This window comes from Cordyceps militaris (assembly GCF_000225605.1).
Source record: "Cordyceps militaris CM01 unplaced genomic scaffold CCM_S00001, whole genome shotgun sequence".
In the NCBI taxonomy this organism is placed as follows: domain Eukaryota; kingdom Fungi; phylum Ascomycota; class Sordariomycetes; order Hypocreales; family Cordycipitaceae; genus Cordyceps; species Cordyceps militaris.
Genome location: NW_006271969.1, coordinates 3,422,093 through 3,440,489, shown reverse-complemented (window position 1 = coordinate 3,440,489; position 18,397 = coordinate 3,422,093). Strand labels below are relative to the sequence as shown.

The window sequence follows — 18,397 nt, the reverse complement described above, 5'->3', positions numbered from 1 at the left end:
TGCCCCTGAGCTGCGCGCCGGGGGCCATGGGCACGACGCAGTTGATCTCGCCGTACGGGTGCAGGTGGTACTGGCCGCGCAGGACGACGTCGTCGCCGGCGGAAGGGTCCATGTAGACGGCGGTCACGCTGCAGAAGCGCGTCGCCGCCGTGGGCGGGCTGATGCGCGAGCGCCGGTACCGCGCGCCCTGCACCTCGTCCGTCGCCACCCAGCCCTCGTTGTTGTCGAGCCCGGAGCGGATCAGACGCGCGAGGTCGTCGTACAGGGCGTTGCCCGGGGGGTAGGCGCGGTTCAGCCGGTCCTCGAGATCGCGGCCCGGCGTGCTTCATCGCAGATCGGGGGTTAGCCGAGACGATGCGGGGGGGAGGCTTGTGGTGTGGGTATGCGCGCCCACTTACAGGTTTTCAACTTCGGATAGAAAATCTGCTACGCGCTGGATGAGCTTCTGGCAGTTTGGGTGCGTACTTGAAGACATTTGATCAGAGTCGTGTGTTGATGCTGGTGGTGAAATGGGAGGGGTAAACGACACCCGCTGCAGAGTTCGTTTAGTATGAGGTAGGGCTGAATGCAATGAGATGACTCGCACGAGAACTGCCAAACAGGACAATCTGAGATTCAATTCATATGCTACCCAAATTACGACGTCAAATATTATCATATCATTTTCATTACACAATTAGATTCTTCAAGCCATTTAAGCAACCATGACGAGACCCGCAATGGCAGCAATACCAGCCATAATATTGGCCGTTGCGACAGCGGCAGCAGCGTTGGACGGCGAGCTGGACGGCGAGCTGCTGGTCCTGGAGCTCGAGGTAGAACCACTTGTTCCAGTTCCAGTTCCGGTTCCAGTGGCGCTCGAGGTTGTAGAGTTGTGGGTAGTGGTTCCAGAGCTGGTTGACTGGTTGGAGCTAGAGGAGGACGAGCCCTCGGGGGTTGACGAAGTGGAAGTAGGCAACGGCGAAGATTCCGAGGTGGGAGGGCTAGATTTGTTAACATTGTGTATTCTATAGAGATTCGGGAAACCCCACAAGGTGTGCGTCGTGTGTGTCGGATCGCTGCTGAGGATGGGGATGGTGATCTTGTCCGTGCTGCTACTGTCCGGGAAGGGCGTGAAGGACACGATGGGCAAAATGGTGAGGGTGTTGGTAGGCGTCGGCGCGCCGGGAGTCTGAACAGGATTGGTGTTTTGCGGGGGGCGTTCGCTGCTCGAAAGTGTGAGTGAGCTGAGTCTACATGACGGTAAGACGGCAACCTACCGAGGAGCGATAGCGCCGACCACAGCGGCGAGTGAGAGGAGAGCAAGCTTCATGATGTTTATGTATGAGGATGTGCTTTTGCAGGCTGTTGAGAATGAGATGATATGATGAGACGATCAAGCTGAAAAGGACACAGGGGAGGTTTTTAAGACAAGCTGGCAAACGGTTACGCGGCGCTCTGGCGATGGAGGCTGGCTGTGGCGACAGTTGCGCTCCTGCCAAATCTGGACGCCCCGCCGAAATGGCGGGGGAGACAGTGCGATTCGATGGGTTTTGCAGAGATCAGAGTCTCCGCACTGTATTTGCACAGTAGAGTGTCAACCTGGATAACCTGAATACGAGATGGACAAGGTGCAACCTGCCTTTTATGATAATATGTGAGCGACGATTTGTAACAATATTCCGCGAATGTTTCAGCGAGGGGTCGAAGATCTTTTATCTGATGTCATGCCTTATTTATGGATGTGGCAACCGGCTTCTGAGGGTTGCCAAGGACGGTCAAGGCCGGGTAATGAAGGGTCCAGCATTCAATGTACGTGCACCGACTGTACATATTTCGCAATACAAAAAACCCAGGCTGAAAGGCTCGTCCACGGCCAAGACAATACTCTGTCAGTAGCCGTGGTGGACATCATTCGCTGGTCGCTGGCTCGTCTTGGCCGCATAGAGTAGTTTATGGGTCCCGGGGCGGGACGAGCCTTGTGGGAGCTCGTCGTCGCAGTTTTGGCTTGGATGGGATTTGAGAGCATGTTTTGGAGTTTGACATTTTGATCACGTTCTGGCTTGGGAATCCGGCAACCAATTCCACGAACGTGGGCGGTTGAGATGGACGACACCAGGTGACATCATTGGCAAAAAGACAAAAGACACTTGCAGGGGTTGGTATCAAGTGTGACGCAGTGGGGCTGGTGACGGGCGACTGGGCAAGGCGTTCTGCCGGGCGGTTTGTGGGTTTGCTCAACACATTTGCGTGGATGCCTTTTCTTCTTGTTGGCGAGACTTGTGTACCTAGCGGAAATAGACCCGGCGGTTGAAATGGGCGGTACAGTTACAACGGTGCCCAAGCCCGGGGCCGCCGGTGGCCAAGTTTTAGTCTGCAGCATGTATGGCGCATTACTCGGCACTGTTGCCTCTGGCGCAGCAGAGGATGCCTGGCTGCAGGCTGGAGAAGGCGAGGTACTTGTGCTTTTGTGGCGCAGCAAAGGCAGCTGTAGAGGTGGTCCTCACTGTAACTACAGGCAGAGAGTCCAGCCTGGAACTGATCAACCAAGAAACAATTCAACAGTTGCACCACTTTAAAGACTGGAGCCGGACAATAGCATAATCGAGAGTCATAATAGGCTTATTATTTTTATTTTTTTATTAGTTAATTATTCAAAGCCAACGAAAAGGAAGACCAGGGTACAGGTACTTGTGGCTCATGTACGAATTACTTGGCCGCCTGCTCAGGCACTCTACAAATAGGTAGGTACTACTGGAACATAACATCATGCTTGCCCCTCATTGTCCAAGGCCCTCAACGTGATGCCCCGCCAATCTCTGCTACCGCCTTCCCTGCCACTTCTTTTTCCCAAACGAAAGGCTTTATTCACCAAATTTCTACCTGAAATCCAGTCGTTCCGTTTTTCTAGCACCGTAACTCGACCCTACAAGTACCTATAGGCACGCACTAGCTGCATCACAGGCTCCCACTACCCCTGCCTCAAGGCAGCCCACTCATCTACACTTCGTCATTTGCTGAGCTCGCGCCACCCTTGTTGCAGTTGTCTGACGCTTCGCCTCACTCCACGCCCGGCTTTTCTCCACCAGCAATTCCCCTTCTTCAACTCATATCTCCCTCGTTTTTTCCACTTTCCGACTTGCGCAATCCACCTCGCCTCATCCATCAACATCAACACATCCAGTCCACATCCCTAACCAAGGGCCTTCACTGCCCATGGCCTCTTACGACCACTATGACCGGGACTATCCCCGCCAATATGTTCGCGAAGAACGTAGAGAACCTGCCCGCGACAGGTTTCTCGACCCCCGCGACTTTGCCAAGACGCATTCCCGCGATCTAGTACCTCGACAAGACAGCGACGTCTCCGTCGAAGAGATTCGTCGCGACTTCCCACCTCCAACCGGCAGAGATATACGCCGCGCCCGCTCAGTTGGTCCCTGGGACGACGACTATGGTCGCCCCCGTGGCTATGCCGGACCAGAGCGCTACGATTCACGATATGATTACGAACGAGACCGAGACTACGATCGTCGTCATCATCGAGGTCCCAGCAACGGCAGTCGCGGTTACCACGACGAAGAGCGTTCCAAGAAGGACAAGGCCAAGGCCAAGCAGGAAAAGATCATCGCAGCTGTCGCTGGTGCGGCTCTGCTTGTCGGCGGTAAAGAACTATTCGATCGTCACGAGGCCAAAGAGGGCGGCAGCGATGTTCACCGAAACCCCCTCTCCTCAGCAGCCCTTGCTGGCTTTGGCGCTCTTGCTGGATACCAGGGCGCCGAGTTCTACAGCAAGCAGCAGGCCAAAAAGGACCAAAAGGCCAATCTTCTTCTTCACCGCGGCCGAGATGGCCAACTCAACGAGTACTACTCGGACGAAGAAGACGGCAAAGAAAAGAAATCCAACAAAAACTTCCTCGAAAGCGCACTAGCTGCTACTGGCCTAGGTGCCGCTGTGAAGCAGTTTACCGGTGGTGGTGGTGATGACAAGCAGTCCCGTCGCGGCAGCCCCACTAGATCCCGCGCCGGCTCCAAAGAACGGGGTGGCGCAGGCAACAAGATCCAAAAGGCTGCCATGGCATCTCTGCTCGCCGGTGCCACCGAGGCCTTCCGTGTCGCCAAGGAGCCTGGTGGTTGGAGAGGCGAAAAGGCCAAGCGCGTCTTTACGGCCGCGGCTGGTGCAGCCACTGTGGATGCTGCCCACGGCGGTGACAAGGGCACATTTGGCCTTGCCGAGTCTGTCATTGGTGGTCTCGTCGGCAATCGTCTCATCAACGGCTCCAAGAAAGACATTGAGGAGGACGAAAAGACGGGCCGCAGCCGATCTCGATCTAGGGCTCCTTCCAAGAGTGGCAGTGGTGGCGGCGGAACCGGTCTTGCTGCCCTCGCTACCGCTGGTCTCGGTGCTTTTGGTGCCAAGAAGATCCTTGATCGCTCGCGGTCTGGCAGCCGCAGCCGCAGCCGACGTGATCATTCCTACGATTCCAGAAACCCATCTCCGGATCGTCGCCGACAGCGCAGCCGAAGCCGCAGCGTCGTCGACCGTGCCCGCAACAGCCTTGCCAAGCTTGGAATTGGTAGTACTGGTGCTGCTGCTGCTGACGACTACCATCGACGAGACCAGGACGATTTTGACGATGGGCACCGCCACCGATCTCGGCGCCACTCTGACGACTACGATGACAGAGATGGCAGGGACAGTAGAGATGGCAGAAATGACAGGGGCGACAGAGGTGACAGGGGTGCCAGAAGCGACAGAGACGACAGAGATTACGCACGCGCACCCAAAGGCGGCCGAGACCGGTCGGCTTCGCGAAGCCATCGCCGTGGGGGACGCTCCGACTACGGGTCTGATTCGGACCTGGGAGACTCGGACGATGACAAGAAACGAGCAAAGAAAATGAGAGGTAAGCAATTGATCACTACGGGTCTTGCAGGTGTCGCCACCATCCATGCTGCGCACGAGATTTTCGAAAGCCTGGAAAAGCGTAAAGCAAGGCAAAAGGCTGTCAAGGATGGTCATCTGTCCCAGGTCGATGCCAAAAAACTCAAGACGAAAGCCATCATCAAGGATGCCACGGCCGTGGGCATTGCTGCGATGGGAATCAAAAGCGTCTTCAACGGTGTCAAGGAAGCCAAAGAGTTGCAGCACGAGTGTAAAACTTTCCAGGAAGAAAGAGCCCTTCGTCACGAGAAGCGAGAGCGGCGTCGTAAACGACAAGAGCTGGGACCACGTCGTCGATCTGGCAGTCTCCCGGCGCCACGAAAGCAAACTTTGGTTGACTGGCAAGATGGCATTCCTCGCTACGACGACGGGTATTTCACTCGGCACCCTGCGGCTCCTCCCCTGCGGCACCGTGAACCATAATCGGTGGGCAGCCGTGGCCGCTTGACAGCTTGCGGCTTGCTTTTCCTGAATACAGCTTTCCAGCGGAAGAATCTATTGGCTTGAGATTTGTGGCGCCGGCATGATTTAGCGTTGCACCAAAAACACTTTTTCCATTTGAAACTATCCCGAAATTGATGCTAATACGTGACGTGATAGACAATCGTCGATACTAGGTGGAACCGTCCAGCACAGGACCAACGGGGCGCCCACGACGCCAAAGCGAGAAGAGCGGCGTTGTAGGGATATGGAGTGTGACAAGGTTTTGCTGCAGGACGGTGCCGGCTACCCGAGGAGGATATGGATGGAAATGATGCAATAGAATTGTGACGAGGCCAAGATCTCACACGGCATGAATTTTGGCTGAATGATTGAATGAGTGCTATCGCTAGAGACAGATACCTGAATGATAATTTAACCATGTAAATTTTGAGTAGTTGTAGTACTGATGGTGAGATGTATAATCGTGTATATTATCAATAGAAAATGCCCACCGACTTTCAAATAATGAGGTGGGACGGCAACTCGGCATGGCTTGCAGCTGTAGTGCGAAAATGACATCACCATTTGAATGGATCGAGCCCAACCGGCCGAGATGGCCAGGGGTCACCCGTCTTGGGCGGCAAGGCGGCCAAGTACCCTGTTTTCACAATCGGGTCAAATGCAATTATATAATAATACAAGCCATATTAATTTTCCCCACTGCACAAATTTGTTGTTGTCAAAAAATACAACCCGGCTAATATACAGCAAAACGCCAAAATGCCCGCTTTCCGCCACCAAATCACGACAGGCTGCCGCCCGTCTGCTTCCAGCTCTTGGCCATGGCCAGCATGTTGGACAGGTTGCCGGCCTGCTTGTCGTCGGCGGGGAAGACGTAGTCGACGTACTCCTCGTAGGCGTCCTCTTCGGCGGCGGCGGCCCCCTCGACGCGCCGGCGGCGCTTGACGCGGCGGGGCATCTGCGCCTGGATCTTGTCCACGTCGGCGGGCGCGCCGTGGGTGCGCTCAAACGAGAGCCAGGCGTTGAGCAGGGAGACGCGCTCCTCCTTGAGGTCGTTGTCGCGCATGCGCTTGTGCGCGCGGGCAAACACGGCCCTCGTGCGCGCCTTGGCCTCGTCGCTGATTGGCTGTTCCTCGTCCTCCTCTGCTTCCTCGTCGTCGCCGTCGCCTTCGGGGATGTTGACCTCGAAATGCGCGTAGCTGATCCACACCTTGACGTGGTCCGTCTTGTCGAGGAGGCGCTCGTAGAGCGCGCGCGCGCGCTCGTACTCGCCCTCGCCCTCCTCAAAGTCAATGTACGCCTTCCAGAGCAGCTCGGGCATGTCGAGCGGGTCCTGGGCGACGGCGAGCTCAAAGATGGCGCGCGCGCGGTCCGTGTCTTCCAGCGCGCACTCGAGCTCGGCGAAGCGGATCCACGTCGTGCAGTTGGCCGGGTTGTACTCGACGTGCTTGGCGTAGAGCGTGCGGCAGCGCGCAAACTCGTACAGCCGCCGCTCGAGGTCGACGTAGCCGACAAAGAGCCGGTCCTTGGGGCACGTGCCGAGCGCGCGGCCGAGCAGCTTGCGCGCCGCCGTCAGCTGGCCCTGCCGAATCTCAAACTGCGCCGCCAGCAGCCAGACCTTGGCAAAGGTGAATTTCTTGTGCGGGAGCAGGCCGAGGCACGTCGTGTAGATTTGGCGCGCGCGCCCCGCGTCCAGGCCCTCGCGCTCCTCCCAGAGCGCGTAGAAGATCCAGAGGTAAATGTAGCGCCGCCAGTGCCGCTTCTCGTGCGTCGGCGGCACCTGCGCGACGGCGCGCTCGTACACGTCGCGCACGCGGTCGGCGTCGCGCGACGTCTCCTCGAGCGCCGCGTAGTCGAACCAGGTGTCGTAGTTTTTGGGGTTCTCCCGCAGCAGCTCCTCGTAGAGCACCCGGCGCTTGCTCAGCACCACGTCCTCGACGCCGTCCTGGTCGCCAAACTGCTTCTCAAACGTCGTGTAGTTCTTGTGCAGCGCCGCCGACCGCGACCGCGGCAGCCGGTCGAGGGCGTACTTGTAAATCGCGCGCGCGCGCTCGTACTCCTTGAGCTTGGACTCGAAGCGCGCGTAGGCGATGAAGAGCTTCTCGTCGGCGAGCTCGTCGCCCAGCGCCTCGACGGCCCGGCCAAACACGTCCCGCACCAGGTCGCTCGTGCCAAACTCCTCCTCAAACTTGGCCCACTTGATCCAGTTGCGCGGCTCCGGGTGAATCTGCGTAAACATGCCAAAGATGTCGCGCGCCCGCTCAAACTCGCCATAGCGCTTCTCGAGCTTAATGTACGAGCTCCAGGCCGCCTCGTCTGGCTGCCACTGCATCCAGCGGTCAAAGATCTGGCGCGTGCCGGGGATGTTGCCCAGCATCTCCTCCATGTAGACGTACTTGTACCACAGCTTGTCGATGCGGGGCAGGCGGGTGACGGCGCGGTCGAGCAGGTTCCGGGCGTGGTTGACGTTGCGCGTCTTCATCTCGGCCTCGATATAGCGCACCCATAGCTGCACCGAGTTGGGGTGCACGTCGAGGGCGCGCTCAAAGACGGACCGCGCCCGCGCATACTCCTTTTGCTCCAGCTCCCACGCCGCGTACTGCGTCCAGTTGCGCAGGCTGATGCGGTTGCGCCGTACATAGTCCTCAAACTCTTTGCGTTTGCGGCCCTGGTACTCGTGCAGCTCTTCCAGATCCGAGAAGCGTTGCTGCGGCGCCTGGATCCCGCCCTCTTGCCGGTCGACGGCCTCGCGCAGCAGCTGCTCGGCCGAGATTTGCACCGGCGCGGCGCCCTTGTTCTTGACCCGAGGGGGCCCGCGTGTCGACTCCATTGGCGGCTCGTGGGAATGGATGTGGTTGTTCGAATAGATGTCGATGGACAAAGGCTCGTGGTTGGGTTCGGCGTAGTTGAAATTTGGCTGGCGCGATAAGATTTATCGTGCACGGGCCACCCCTAGGCAGCTGCGGCTAGCAGCCAAAATAATTACTAGCGCCCTCCAACTTCCAATTTCAACTCTACATCGTGACGCGCATTGTCAGCAGTTCAAAAATTACAATCGCAACCATGTCTACAGTCGCGGACGAATTACTCAACGACTTTGGCAGCTCAGGCGACGAGGCTGAGGAGCTGGAAAATGGCCTCGAAACAACAAACGGCGACGCCATGGAGGTAGATGGTGGCGAGGCCCACGTCAAGGCAGAGGACGACTCGGATGATGAAGCAGCGTCCAAGGCCAAAATCGAAAAGATGCAGCTGGGTACTGTCAAGGATGTCCGCAGCGTAGCCAGTCTGATGGCTACTTTGGATCCAATCCTAGAGGTAGGCCCTCCCTCGATCTTCGTTGTTGCTTGTACTGACAAATGTAGAAAATTAAACATTACCAATCGCAACCCGCCACACAAGCGAATGTCGGAAACATCGAAGATCATCCTGAGTACAACCTGTTAACGCAGTCAAACAGCCTATCTACGCAGATTGACGGCGAGGTCAACCTGGTGCACAAGTTTATCCGCGACCACTACTCGACGCGCTTCCCCGAACTCGAGCGACTCATTACAACGCCACTGCAATACGCCAAGGTTGTTTCAATCATCGGCAACTGCCCTATGGATACAGAAAGTATCAAAGCGCTGCAGATGTCGACGGATAACCCGCTCGGCGTGGGTCTCAAAGCCGTGTTGGATGGACCGTCACTTATGATTGTCACTATCGAGGCTACAACATCCAAGGGGGAGAACCTGGCGCCAGAAGAGCTTGCGCGAGTATTCCAGGCGTGCGACCTGATGATCGAGCTTCATGCGGCCAAAACGAGCTTGACGGAATACGTACAGTCTCGCATGAATATTTTTGCGCCGAACCTGACTGCACTCATCGGGTCGCTTACTGCGGCGCAACTCCTCAACGCTGCTGGCGGGTTGACGGGCCTATCAAAGACGCCGGCCTGCAACCTACCGTCATGGGGGTCCAAAAAGCGCCAGGCTGGTCTGGCGACCAATATTGGTGTGCGACAACAAGGGTTCCTCTACAACTCGGAGATTATTCGCGGCATCCCCAACGATCTGAAAAAGCAAGCCATGCGCATTGTCGCGGCGAAGCTCATCCTAGCTGCGCGCGTGGACCGCATCCACTCGAGCGCTGACGGATCTACAGGTGACAACCTCAAGTCGCAATGTCTAGAGCGCCTGGAGAAGCTTACAGAACCACCGCCCAACAAGGGCGGGCGCGCTCTACCCGTCCCCGACGACAAGCCCTCGCGGAAACGCGGTGGACGCCGGGCGCGCAAAGCCAAGGAGGCGCTCGCCATGACGGAGATGCGACAGGCGCAAAACCGCATGGCGTTTGGCAAGGAGGAGCTTGAGGTGGGCTTCGGCACGGGCTCAGGCACCGTCGGGCTCGGGATGATTGGGCAGGCCAACGACGGGCGCATCCGCGGAATGCAGGTCGACCAGCGGACGCGGGCCAAGCTGAGCGCCAAGAACAAGGGCTGGGGCGCGGCGAGTAGCGTCGGGGGCGGCGCGGCGTCGTCCATCGGCGGCTTCGGGCATTCCAGCGGCATGGATCTGCGCGGCAAGGGCTTGCGGACGTCGGGCGTGGGCAGCACCATTGGCGGCGGTCCCGGCGCGGGCACGGCGTCATCGCTGGCGTTTACGCCCGTGCAGGGTCTCGAGCTGGTGGCACCCAAGATGCAGGCGGAGCTGAGCAAAAAGCGCAAGGCGGAAGAGGACCGCTGGTTCCAGGGCGGCACGTTTACGCAGCTTAACGGCACTGGCGGCGCGGGATCGTCCAACGGGTTCAAGATTCCGGCGCTACCGGCGTCCAAGAGGCAGAATACCGGTGGCGGGAGCATGGGACCGCCACCAAAGAAGTGAGCAAGTGATGGCATTTGACAATCTACAAGGGAGAAGGGTGGTGTAGGTGGCGATGAATATTTATCGATTTTTTTCTCTGGGTTTTGGCGAATGGCGTTTGCCGGAGAAAGCGTCGTCCGTGCCATGGGCTATATCATGATGCGCCGGACAGGCATGTAATCTACAATTATACCTCGAATTCTTGCCATATTATGCGGCGCATCTTCTCGCCTGCCGGTTATTGTGATTATTGGGATGTGCTCTACATACACAGCGACTTGAACGCAGTGGCGATGGCAAGCAGACCGACGTCCGCAGTGTGCGTAACATATTTCGGCGCCACGTGTGTATATACATCCTGTACAACCCGATGGTTCGTTTAACAATGCCATATGCATTGGCATGGGATTGTAGAAGCGAGTGGAAAGGGGGTTCGCGGGGCACAGGGGCGAGAGGGTTACGAGACAAGCACCGCGTTGTACAGGCTGAACGAATACAGAGTTTGTATGGCATTGGCAGCGTGTGCGTGGGTGTGTGGCTCGTACAAACTGTGAGACCTGGACAAGCACCAGCCACACGATCAATAACGGGCATGCTTCCTTTGCGGACAGGTAGTCCCGTCGAATATTGACAAAAGCAAGGCATGTCTTATTCCATGTGGAGTTGCTTGAAGCCACCGCTACATCATCGACAAGCAGGCGTGCGTTGGTCCCGCATGGACGATCCATGGTTGGCGCAGGGTAGCACGGCATACATACCGTTTGTTGCCCAGGATTATCCAGTGACGCCGGGGTTTTACTCGGGCAGCGGCTTAAAGAGGAGGGTGTGTAATTCCGACCGGAGACTTTTTCCTTTATTCTTTCTTGACGGGGTATTCGGGGTATTGTAAAACGTAAACAGGGCTGCTTACGAGCGGAGCACGTGGAGTGCTGAGACGCGCCAACGACCAACATCGCCGATTCACACAAGGTTGCTGAGTTGAGACAGCGCGCGTGCTTCTACATATCGGGTTCTGCTACGAGTGAAAGATGACGGTGTGAATCTCTTCTTCTTCATCAGAGACACGCATTCACATCTACCAAGCAGCAGAGGCGACCCGATGGGAGGAGATGAGGCCAGATAGATAGATGCATCGTGCCCCGTTTGCTGGGACGCAAAAGCCAACTTTGGGTGATTTGTCGTTGGAGGGTCTATGACGTAGGAGAATGTAGTATGACAAGCGGCCCTGGTTCCCCGTTGGCGCCGGCTATGAAGAAGCGTTGTAAGAAGAAGAAGAAGGGAAAAACGAAAGGTAACTAACGGGGGGCGTGAGGTATCATCCGGAAGAAACGTGCAGCTGGCCACCATCTTGCCCCAAGCACAACAAGCGTGGGAGGGCGTCGTGTAAGCGGTTGAAGGTGACGGGGAAGGCATCGAGATTATGAGATTTTCATTTTATTTTATTTTTCTGAACGCCCAGTGCCTGATGGGTCCGTTGTCCGTTGCATAAACCTAGTTTATCAGTATATCGACCTAAATACCTGTGTACAGCGGGTTTTGGTATCCAGTTCTGGATAGCCGGGCGGGCGGCCAATTCGCCGCGCTGTGGCGCAAGAGGTACCCGGGGGAATAAGTTGATGTGTGCTGATTTTCCGATCCACCAGCAAAACTCCCGATCTGAACAGCCGACCCGGTTCTTGCCACATTCCGGGGGGGGGGGACTGAGGCTGGTGGAGGTTGTGGCAGCCACAACCTTTTTTTCCTGTTCCTTTCCTTTCAGTTGAAAAGGGTCGGCTGCTTGCAGTCAGCAGAATTGAGTTTCTGTAGGGGACCTGAGCTCCCTTTAGAGTTCAGTCAGACCCCTTGTTGCTGTTGGTCCTGGCAAATTCAAAGTCCCATTAACACATTGGTGTAATCCGAGGCTCGGCGTCCATGTCAGCCAACTGGTATGTTTACCAAGTATTAATGCAAAACATGCTCGGAGAAGCCAAAAGCCGGTATAACTGTACTATCAGGAAGCCAAGCCAAGCCAAAAAAAAAAAAAAAAGTCCCTGATTGTTTGATTAGTTATCGAGTGGGCTTGGCTGGTCCCCGTGGCGCGCTGCACGTTCAACACCCTGCTTTCTTTACAGATAACATCGGAGCTTTTTGCATCAAACATCGGGGTGTTTGTCCTGGTGCATCGAGATGCTGTTGCTTTTTATTAGTGGGAAAAAGAAAAGAATAAAAAAGTGGTCCGGCGCTTCTTTGAACAATCCCACATCGGTTGGGTCAGCTTCTGTGACCGAATTTTGACGGAATGCCCATCTTTTTCTATTGCCGCTGAGCCTGGGTGAACGCATGTGTCAAAGTTACATTGCTATCATGGTAATCGGTTGATACCACACTCTATCCATCCGCTTGCTTTGTAAAGGTGCCTCACTACTCTGGCTATTTCTCGACACCCAAGGGGCGCCACCAAGAACAAGCATCATCTGATGATATACTAGTGAACAAGTCAGCAACCTGTCATTGAAACAACTCTCATCATGGATGTACCTTGACCCTTGTCATTCTCTTATTAATCTACTGGTAATGCGACTTTTTCTCTTGTCCCTCTCTCTCTCCCTTTCTTCACCCGGATCGTCCGGATGCCTCGGGCTGGGCAGCACGGCCAGACTATTGGGCGCCCAAACCCTAACCTAACAAACAAATTATAACAAGACTTTCTTGACCCGGCACGCCGCACGCCACAGTGGACATTCGGGGCCCTTCAGGGTTCTTCTGCTGACTTGCAGGGCTCCGAAAAGTCCTCTTTCAGGCGGGGAGGGGGGAGGTGTGTGCTACGCAGGTTCCCCCGCAGCCCCGAATCCAGGGACCTTGGCGTCATGGCTACCCAGGCGTCTTCCGTGGCCACGGACGGTCCATATCCGTATTGCCGCCACAGCACCCACGCAGCGCATCGATATATTGAAGCATGACGGCATGAACTTGGCTCCCTATTCCGTCTCGCCAACAACATGTCGTCACGACTTATTTCCACCAGCCTCGCTGGCAATAGCTGTCTGCCAATCCCCCCCCCCTCCAGGGGGAGCAGGGTGCCAAGTGCGCCGGCCAAGTGCCGGCAGTTCAGGCAAGGCTGGCCAAAAACGTCTGGCAAGGCGGCTGTGCACTGGGCTTTGCAGCCAAGTCCCCCCCCCCTCGGGCGATGGATACTGTAATGAGCTGGACCCCTCGGACCTCTCTGGTCAGTTGCCGAGTCAGTAAGCGGTACTATCGCTGCCTGAACCCTGACTGCAGGATCTGTTCCGAAAAAAATAACTAGAGGCGTTGACGGAAACAAGATGGGAAAATCTCAAAAATACTAAATCTCAACAGATACCGAAAAAAACTAGGTGGACTGACCAGAACAGGCGTAGAACAATCTAGGCCTTGGTGTGATTGGCCCGGTTGTACCCAAGCTGAATCCGTCCACAAAATTCGTCATTGCCAAGATGGCAAAGTTGAGAATCCCATGTTTTTTTTGTTTCGCCTCGATTTGTGCCAGACTCCAATGTACCCGTCAGTATTGGCATGGTGGCGTTGCCTGAGCCAATCACCGAGTCCATCGAGACACCACCCTGGTGCAACAAAGCGTCCGCTTGCTCGCCCGCCTCATGCAGGTTGGGTGGGAGACACCAATGAGAAGAGCAGCAAGAGACGGCAAACACTGTCGACTTGCCATCATTGGCTGCTGATTCTAACTAGTTGCAACGTTTTGTTTGCGTGCTCAGCCCCAACCACGTTGCACTAACGAGGCGATAAAAGACCCCTGGTGCAGCCCGGGGGGACCCTTTTTCACGGAACTTGTAAATCGTTAATGCAAATCTCGTCTAGAAACTGCTTGTATCAGTCCTTGGTCGGCGAGCACTTTTATTCCGCAAGCGAGACGCCATCCATACACTAAAAACCACAGGTTGGCCGGTAGTGTGGCACGGTTGGTGATAGAGTCGGCCCTAGCAAGGGAACTACCTAGTGTAGAGCCGGTTCTGGTTACTGGGTGATACTTTAACCGGAGCTATCAACAGTTCCGGATAACAGGATGGTGCTATTTTCCTTGGCCCCATTGCTTCCGGAAAATCCATGGAAAACACGCAAATTCTATTCTTCAGTCCGGCTGCGAGTTGGGGCAGTTTCAAGGCGAGCTAGGGGCGTATACTTTTTACTTGATACGCACGGAAAAAGAGGGTTTGGAGCACAAGAATGGGCTTGTCAGCTAGCGCTTCCGGAACAGCCACTCCGGGGGGTGAGCAAGTTGAAATTGAGAATGCCAATTTTTTTTCATGCATATGTATTATGAAAAAAAGACGAGCCCAGTCATGTTTCATGACCCAAGGGTCTCGATCAAGGAAAGGGAACGCGACAGTTAGATTGGTTGCCAAAAAGTGGCCGAGGTAGACATTGGGCAGTCTAGACTCGAGCCGTGTGTGGCACATCAAATGTTCCTGGGCCATCGCAATGCGCTTGAGTTCCTGTCGCACTGCGCGGGGGGGGCGGGACGGCAGAAAACTGCATTTGCGCCCGTGAAACAATTTTTTTTTTTTTTTTTTGCAAACTCGAAAGTGTCAACTTCCTGGTTCAGAACATGATCAGCAGGAAATAGATTGCTGTTGCGCCACGGCGGTACCAGAAAAAAACCCTGACGTCACGGCTTGTGCAGCAGAGGCGGAATGTTGCCTCCGGCGAGGGTGGGTGTATGTACACCGACCTGACGGGGGGGGGGGATGGCACGGGAACAAGAAAAGACCGGAAACGAACCTCGTTTTTTTTTTAAGGGTCGTGGGGAGATAGTAACCGCCCGAGATAACGAACCGATTGAGAAAGTCTGCTTATGGGCTGTTTTTCTATTCCTGCTAGCAGTCGGCAGCGTAGAACGGGGACAAAAAAAAAAGTTCATACCGACACAAACCCGATTTCGACGAGGCAAAATGGAGACGATTCCAGTTGGGGATCGAGATTTTGTATTGCCCATCAGTCAAAAAGTGGACTAGGGTCTCAGGGTCCAATGGAGCGGGGGCGTGGGGGTAATGGGGGGGAGAGAGAAAAGAGGGGGTACATGTATAAAGACCTGCGTGAAGAGTTTGCGCAAGGGACAAGTGGTTGGTGAGAGACGGCCAAGAGCCAGACCGTTTTTTTTTTCTAATGATTTGCTGAAAGCACTGAGAGGTGCGGAGAAACAGTTGAGAGCAGGGCCTTCAAAAAGAGGGGGAACAAGGGCAACGACAAACTGGGCAGGCAGAGTGGCGGATGAACGGTGCAGACCCGGCAGAGCAGGCTGCATGGTGTGGCGTGCAGTGCAGGAGTCATGCTGGCGGTGCAGGGCGCCTCGTTCTGACTACAGCACCAGCCACAGGGCACCTGAAGGGGCTGAAGGGGCTGCAGTGTGGCGAGAGCTACCTAGGTAGGTACCTACGGATATGGGACCCTAGGGAAGGCAGAGACGACTGGCGTCGGGCGTTTGCAAGTCGGAGCAAACGGCAAAGTCTTTTCCCCGCAGGTCGAGTTCACTTTGGGATGAATTCACTTTGATGGAATGATCTGTGCGAATGAAAAATGACCAAAGGGCAAAAGCAACCCTTGATAAAAAGCAATGTTGCGTCTATTACTCCAGCTCCTCCGAATACAGTAATAGCAAAAGAAATAAGTCGAGCCATGTTTCCCGCTGCGAGTCCCTCTTCTCCACCAAAAAACACAGCCTGAGAACCCCTGTCGGCCTGTAACCCTGAACGGGGCCCCCAAGCTGTAGTGGGTCGCAGGGAGGGTATGGTGGGGGCAATTCGTGCAGGCCGTTCTTGGGGTGTGTTTTTTTTCAGTTTTTCCGGAGTATTAGTGCCTGGTGGAAAAAGTTGGGTATAGGACCTAGGTAGGTGTACCTTAGTACCAAACCTTGGCTCACACCATCACCTTTTCTTTTCTCTCTGAGGATTTTCCGGGGGGAATATGGGCGTGGATGTAAAACGGGATCCCTCTTCTTTGGAATTGTGCTGTGTCTTTGTTGCTTGGGGATTCGCGTGTTTTTTGAAAAGTGTGACGTTGTCTGCGGTACTTTGTAATAGATCATGTACGCACGCACTGGCACCATCATCATCACGTCAACAGCTGTTTGCAGCAAGAAATGGGTCAGCCACAGTCTATGCAGGAAGGCAAAGGGTCACAAACCTCGAGAGCGCAGATGGAGCTTGCCCGCTCGGCTGGGGAAACAGTTGGTTAGTTACAGGCCAAGCCCGAGCAAGCCTAACGTTAAAAAGGAAAACGCAAAGCCAAAATCAAAAGAATAACTAATAGGTATGTACCTAGATAGCGGAAATCCTCGACCCGGCCTGGCTCACTCGATCGTTCGCTCCTTCTCACTCGGCCGGCCGGCGGGGGTACCAGACCAAGGGATCCCCCCTCTCCTGTGCCACACCTACAGTACCTCTTGCCACAAACTCCACACACCCTGAACCACTCCAGTCACGCCCTGCCCACTTGCCCACCCAGGCCCAGGTACCCTCCTCTCCATCCAGGTACCTTTTCGCCCTGCCCCGGCCGCGCCTGGTACCTCGTTGATAGCCCCATGCTCGACAGAAACGGCGGCTTTGCCCAAATCCCCATCCCATCCCCATCCTGTTTCCCTCGTCTTCGCCCTTTCGCCCTCTTCACTCTTCACCATGCTGCCACCCCCCTCCCTCTTGCACCAATCTTCCTCCACCCCCAGGTTACGGCCTTTTTTTTCCTGCTCAGACAGCTTTTGCTACTTTACCACTCCCTCTGCCAGCTCTTTTCCATCTTTTCCCCTCCCACTTTCCTTCCCACATATCACCAACCCGATCCTTTTGCAACAACATTCCCACCTCACATCCTACTACAGCTTCGACATTGCTACAGCTACACTCGAAGCACTGCCAATTACTATCTACCATCCGTCGTCTGACCACCCCCCTTGGATGCGGTTGCTCTACTCCGCGCCCCTCGCCACCCAGAGCTTCATCACTTACACCAACAAACAAATCCAAAATCCCACCACCACAGCCGTAATGGACGCTCGCAACGCCGCTGGCCGCCGGGTCTCGCTTCTCAACGACGACACGCCTCGCCAACCGTCCTCGTACACCATTGCTCATGCCTATGCCACGCCTCCCTCGGGCCCTTCGTCACCCACCAGCCCGCAAATATGGCGCTCCAGCTCCTACGACTCGCAAGTGAGCGGTAGTGACGCCGTCTCCCCGTTGACGCCCGCCCTCGACTACCCTTACACATCCTCGCAAACGTCTAGCCGCGCCTCCCTCGCCAAGCACCCGCTACACTATGCTAGCAGCCGTTCCACCTCCAACGAGGACGATGTTGCCGTCGCTGGCGCCGCCGCCCAGGACCGCCCCGCCAAGCGCTACCCGTGCCGCTTCCGCGACTCCCACGGCTGCGAAAAGACGTTTACCACGTCGGGCCACGCTTCCCGCCACTCCAAGATTCACACGGCTGAAAAGGCTGTCCAGTGCACCTTTGCCGGCTGCCAGAAGAAGTTTACCCGTGCCGACAACATGAAGCAGCACCTCGAGACGCACTACAAGGACAAGTCCCGCACCGCCAGTAGTCACCGTTCTGGCCCCGCCGCCCACCCCAAGCCGGCCGCCGACCATCGTCGCCCGGCCGCCTCTGCACGCAGCCGCTCGACGTCGTCTATCAGCGGGCCAGAACTCGACGTACGCCAGTACGCGCTACCCACGCCGCCCCCTCTGCGCTCGCCCGCCGTCATGGCCAGCGGTGGTCGCTCCGCCTGGGAGATGACAGCCTCGACGCTGCCCATGCACAGCCGTCCGTCTGCCTCGCACGCCCCCAGGAGCGGCCTCGATGCGCTTGCCATGGCCATTGCTTGCCAAGAGAGCTCATGAGATGAATAGTTTCTACATCTCTTTCATGTCGCGACACTACCTTCTGCAACAAAATATCCGAGCCTTCTCTGCAGAATCGACATGATCTGCTTGCTTCGTTTTTTAATCTTTAATGCGGCCACACCTTACAGAGGAGTGGTGCGCCAATGATTCCCTTGATATCTCTACGCTTATTACGGCCCCCTTTTTTTTCCGTCTCTTCCGCAGTCCACACGGAAGACTTTGATACCAGTCCTGCATGTTGATTTTTGGCGTTTTTGGAAAGCACACAACCCTACTACTATACACGGCTTGTTGGGCCTGCTTTCCCCCTCCCGA

At 55.8% G+C, this 18,397-nt stretch overlaps 6 protein-coding genes across 6 annotated transcripts; 3 read left to right on the top strand and 3 right to left on the bottom strand.

Annotated features, from left to right (window-relative positions):
• Positions 1–694: 694 nt before the first annotated feature.
• Positions 695–1,312, bottom strand: CCM_01111 (uncharacterized protein; the record flags this gene model as incomplete). The annotated part of the gene is made up of 2 exons (XM_006666269.1): positions 695–1,205; positions 1,260–1,312. 2 exons carry the CDS (start codon positions 1,310–1,312, stop codon positions 695–697), a joined length of 564 nt encoding a protein of 187 aa, XP_006666332.1.
• A 1,883-nt stretch (positions 1,313–3,195) lies between these two features.
• Positions 3,196–5,346, top strand: CCM_01110 (uncharacterized protein; the record flags this gene model as incomplete). Its single annotated transcript, XM_006666268.1, has 2 exons — positions 3,196–4,885; positions 4,916–5,346. 2 exons carry the CDS (start codon positions 3,196–3,198, stop codon positions 5,344–5,346), a joined length of 2,121 nt encoding a protein of 706 aa, XP_006666331.1.
• Positions 5,347–6,148: 802 nt separating this feature from the next.
• On the bottom strand, positions 6,149–8,197 carry CCM_01109 (cell cycle control protein (Cwf4), putative; the record flags this gene model as incomplete). Its single annotated transcript, XM_006666267.1, has 1 exon — positions 6,149–8,197. The coding sequence occupies one exon, from the start codon at positions 8,195–8,197 to the stop codon at positions 6,149–6,151; it is 2,049 nt and encodes a 682-aa protein (XP_006666330.1).
• A 233-nt stretch (positions 8,198–8,430) lies between these two features.
• CCM_01108 (pre-mRNA splicing factor) lies at positions 8,431–10,235 on the top strand (the record flags this gene model as incomplete). The annotated part of the gene is made up of 2 exons (XM_006666266.1): positions 8,431–8,685; positions 8,733–10,235. 2 exons carry the CDS (start codon positions 8,431–8,433, stop codon positions 10,233–10,235), a joined length of 1,758 nt encoding a protein of 585 aa, XP_006666329.1.
• Positions 10,236–10,401: 166 nt separating this feature from the next.
• CCM_01107 (uncharacterized protein) lies at positions 10,402–10,942 on the bottom strand (the record flags this gene model as incomplete). Its single annotated transcript, XM_006666265.1, has 3 exons — positions 10,402–10,445; positions 10,485–10,572; positions 10,760–10,942. 3 exons carry the CDS (start codon positions 10,940–10,942, stop codon positions 10,402–10,404), a joined length of 315 nt encoding a protein of 104 aa, XP_006666328.1.
• A 6,285-nt stretch (positions 10,943–17,227) lies between these two features.
• CCM_01106 (C2H2 transcription factor (Egr2), putative) lies at positions 17,228–18,079 on the top strand (the record flags this gene model as incomplete). Its single annotated transcript, XM_006666264.1, has 1 exon — positions 17,228–18,079. The coding sequence occupies one exon, from the start codon at positions 17,228–17,230 to the stop codon at positions 18,077–18,079; it is 852 nt and encodes a 283-aa protein (XP_006666327.1).
• Between the last annotated feature and the right edge of the window lie 318 nt (positions 18,080–18,397).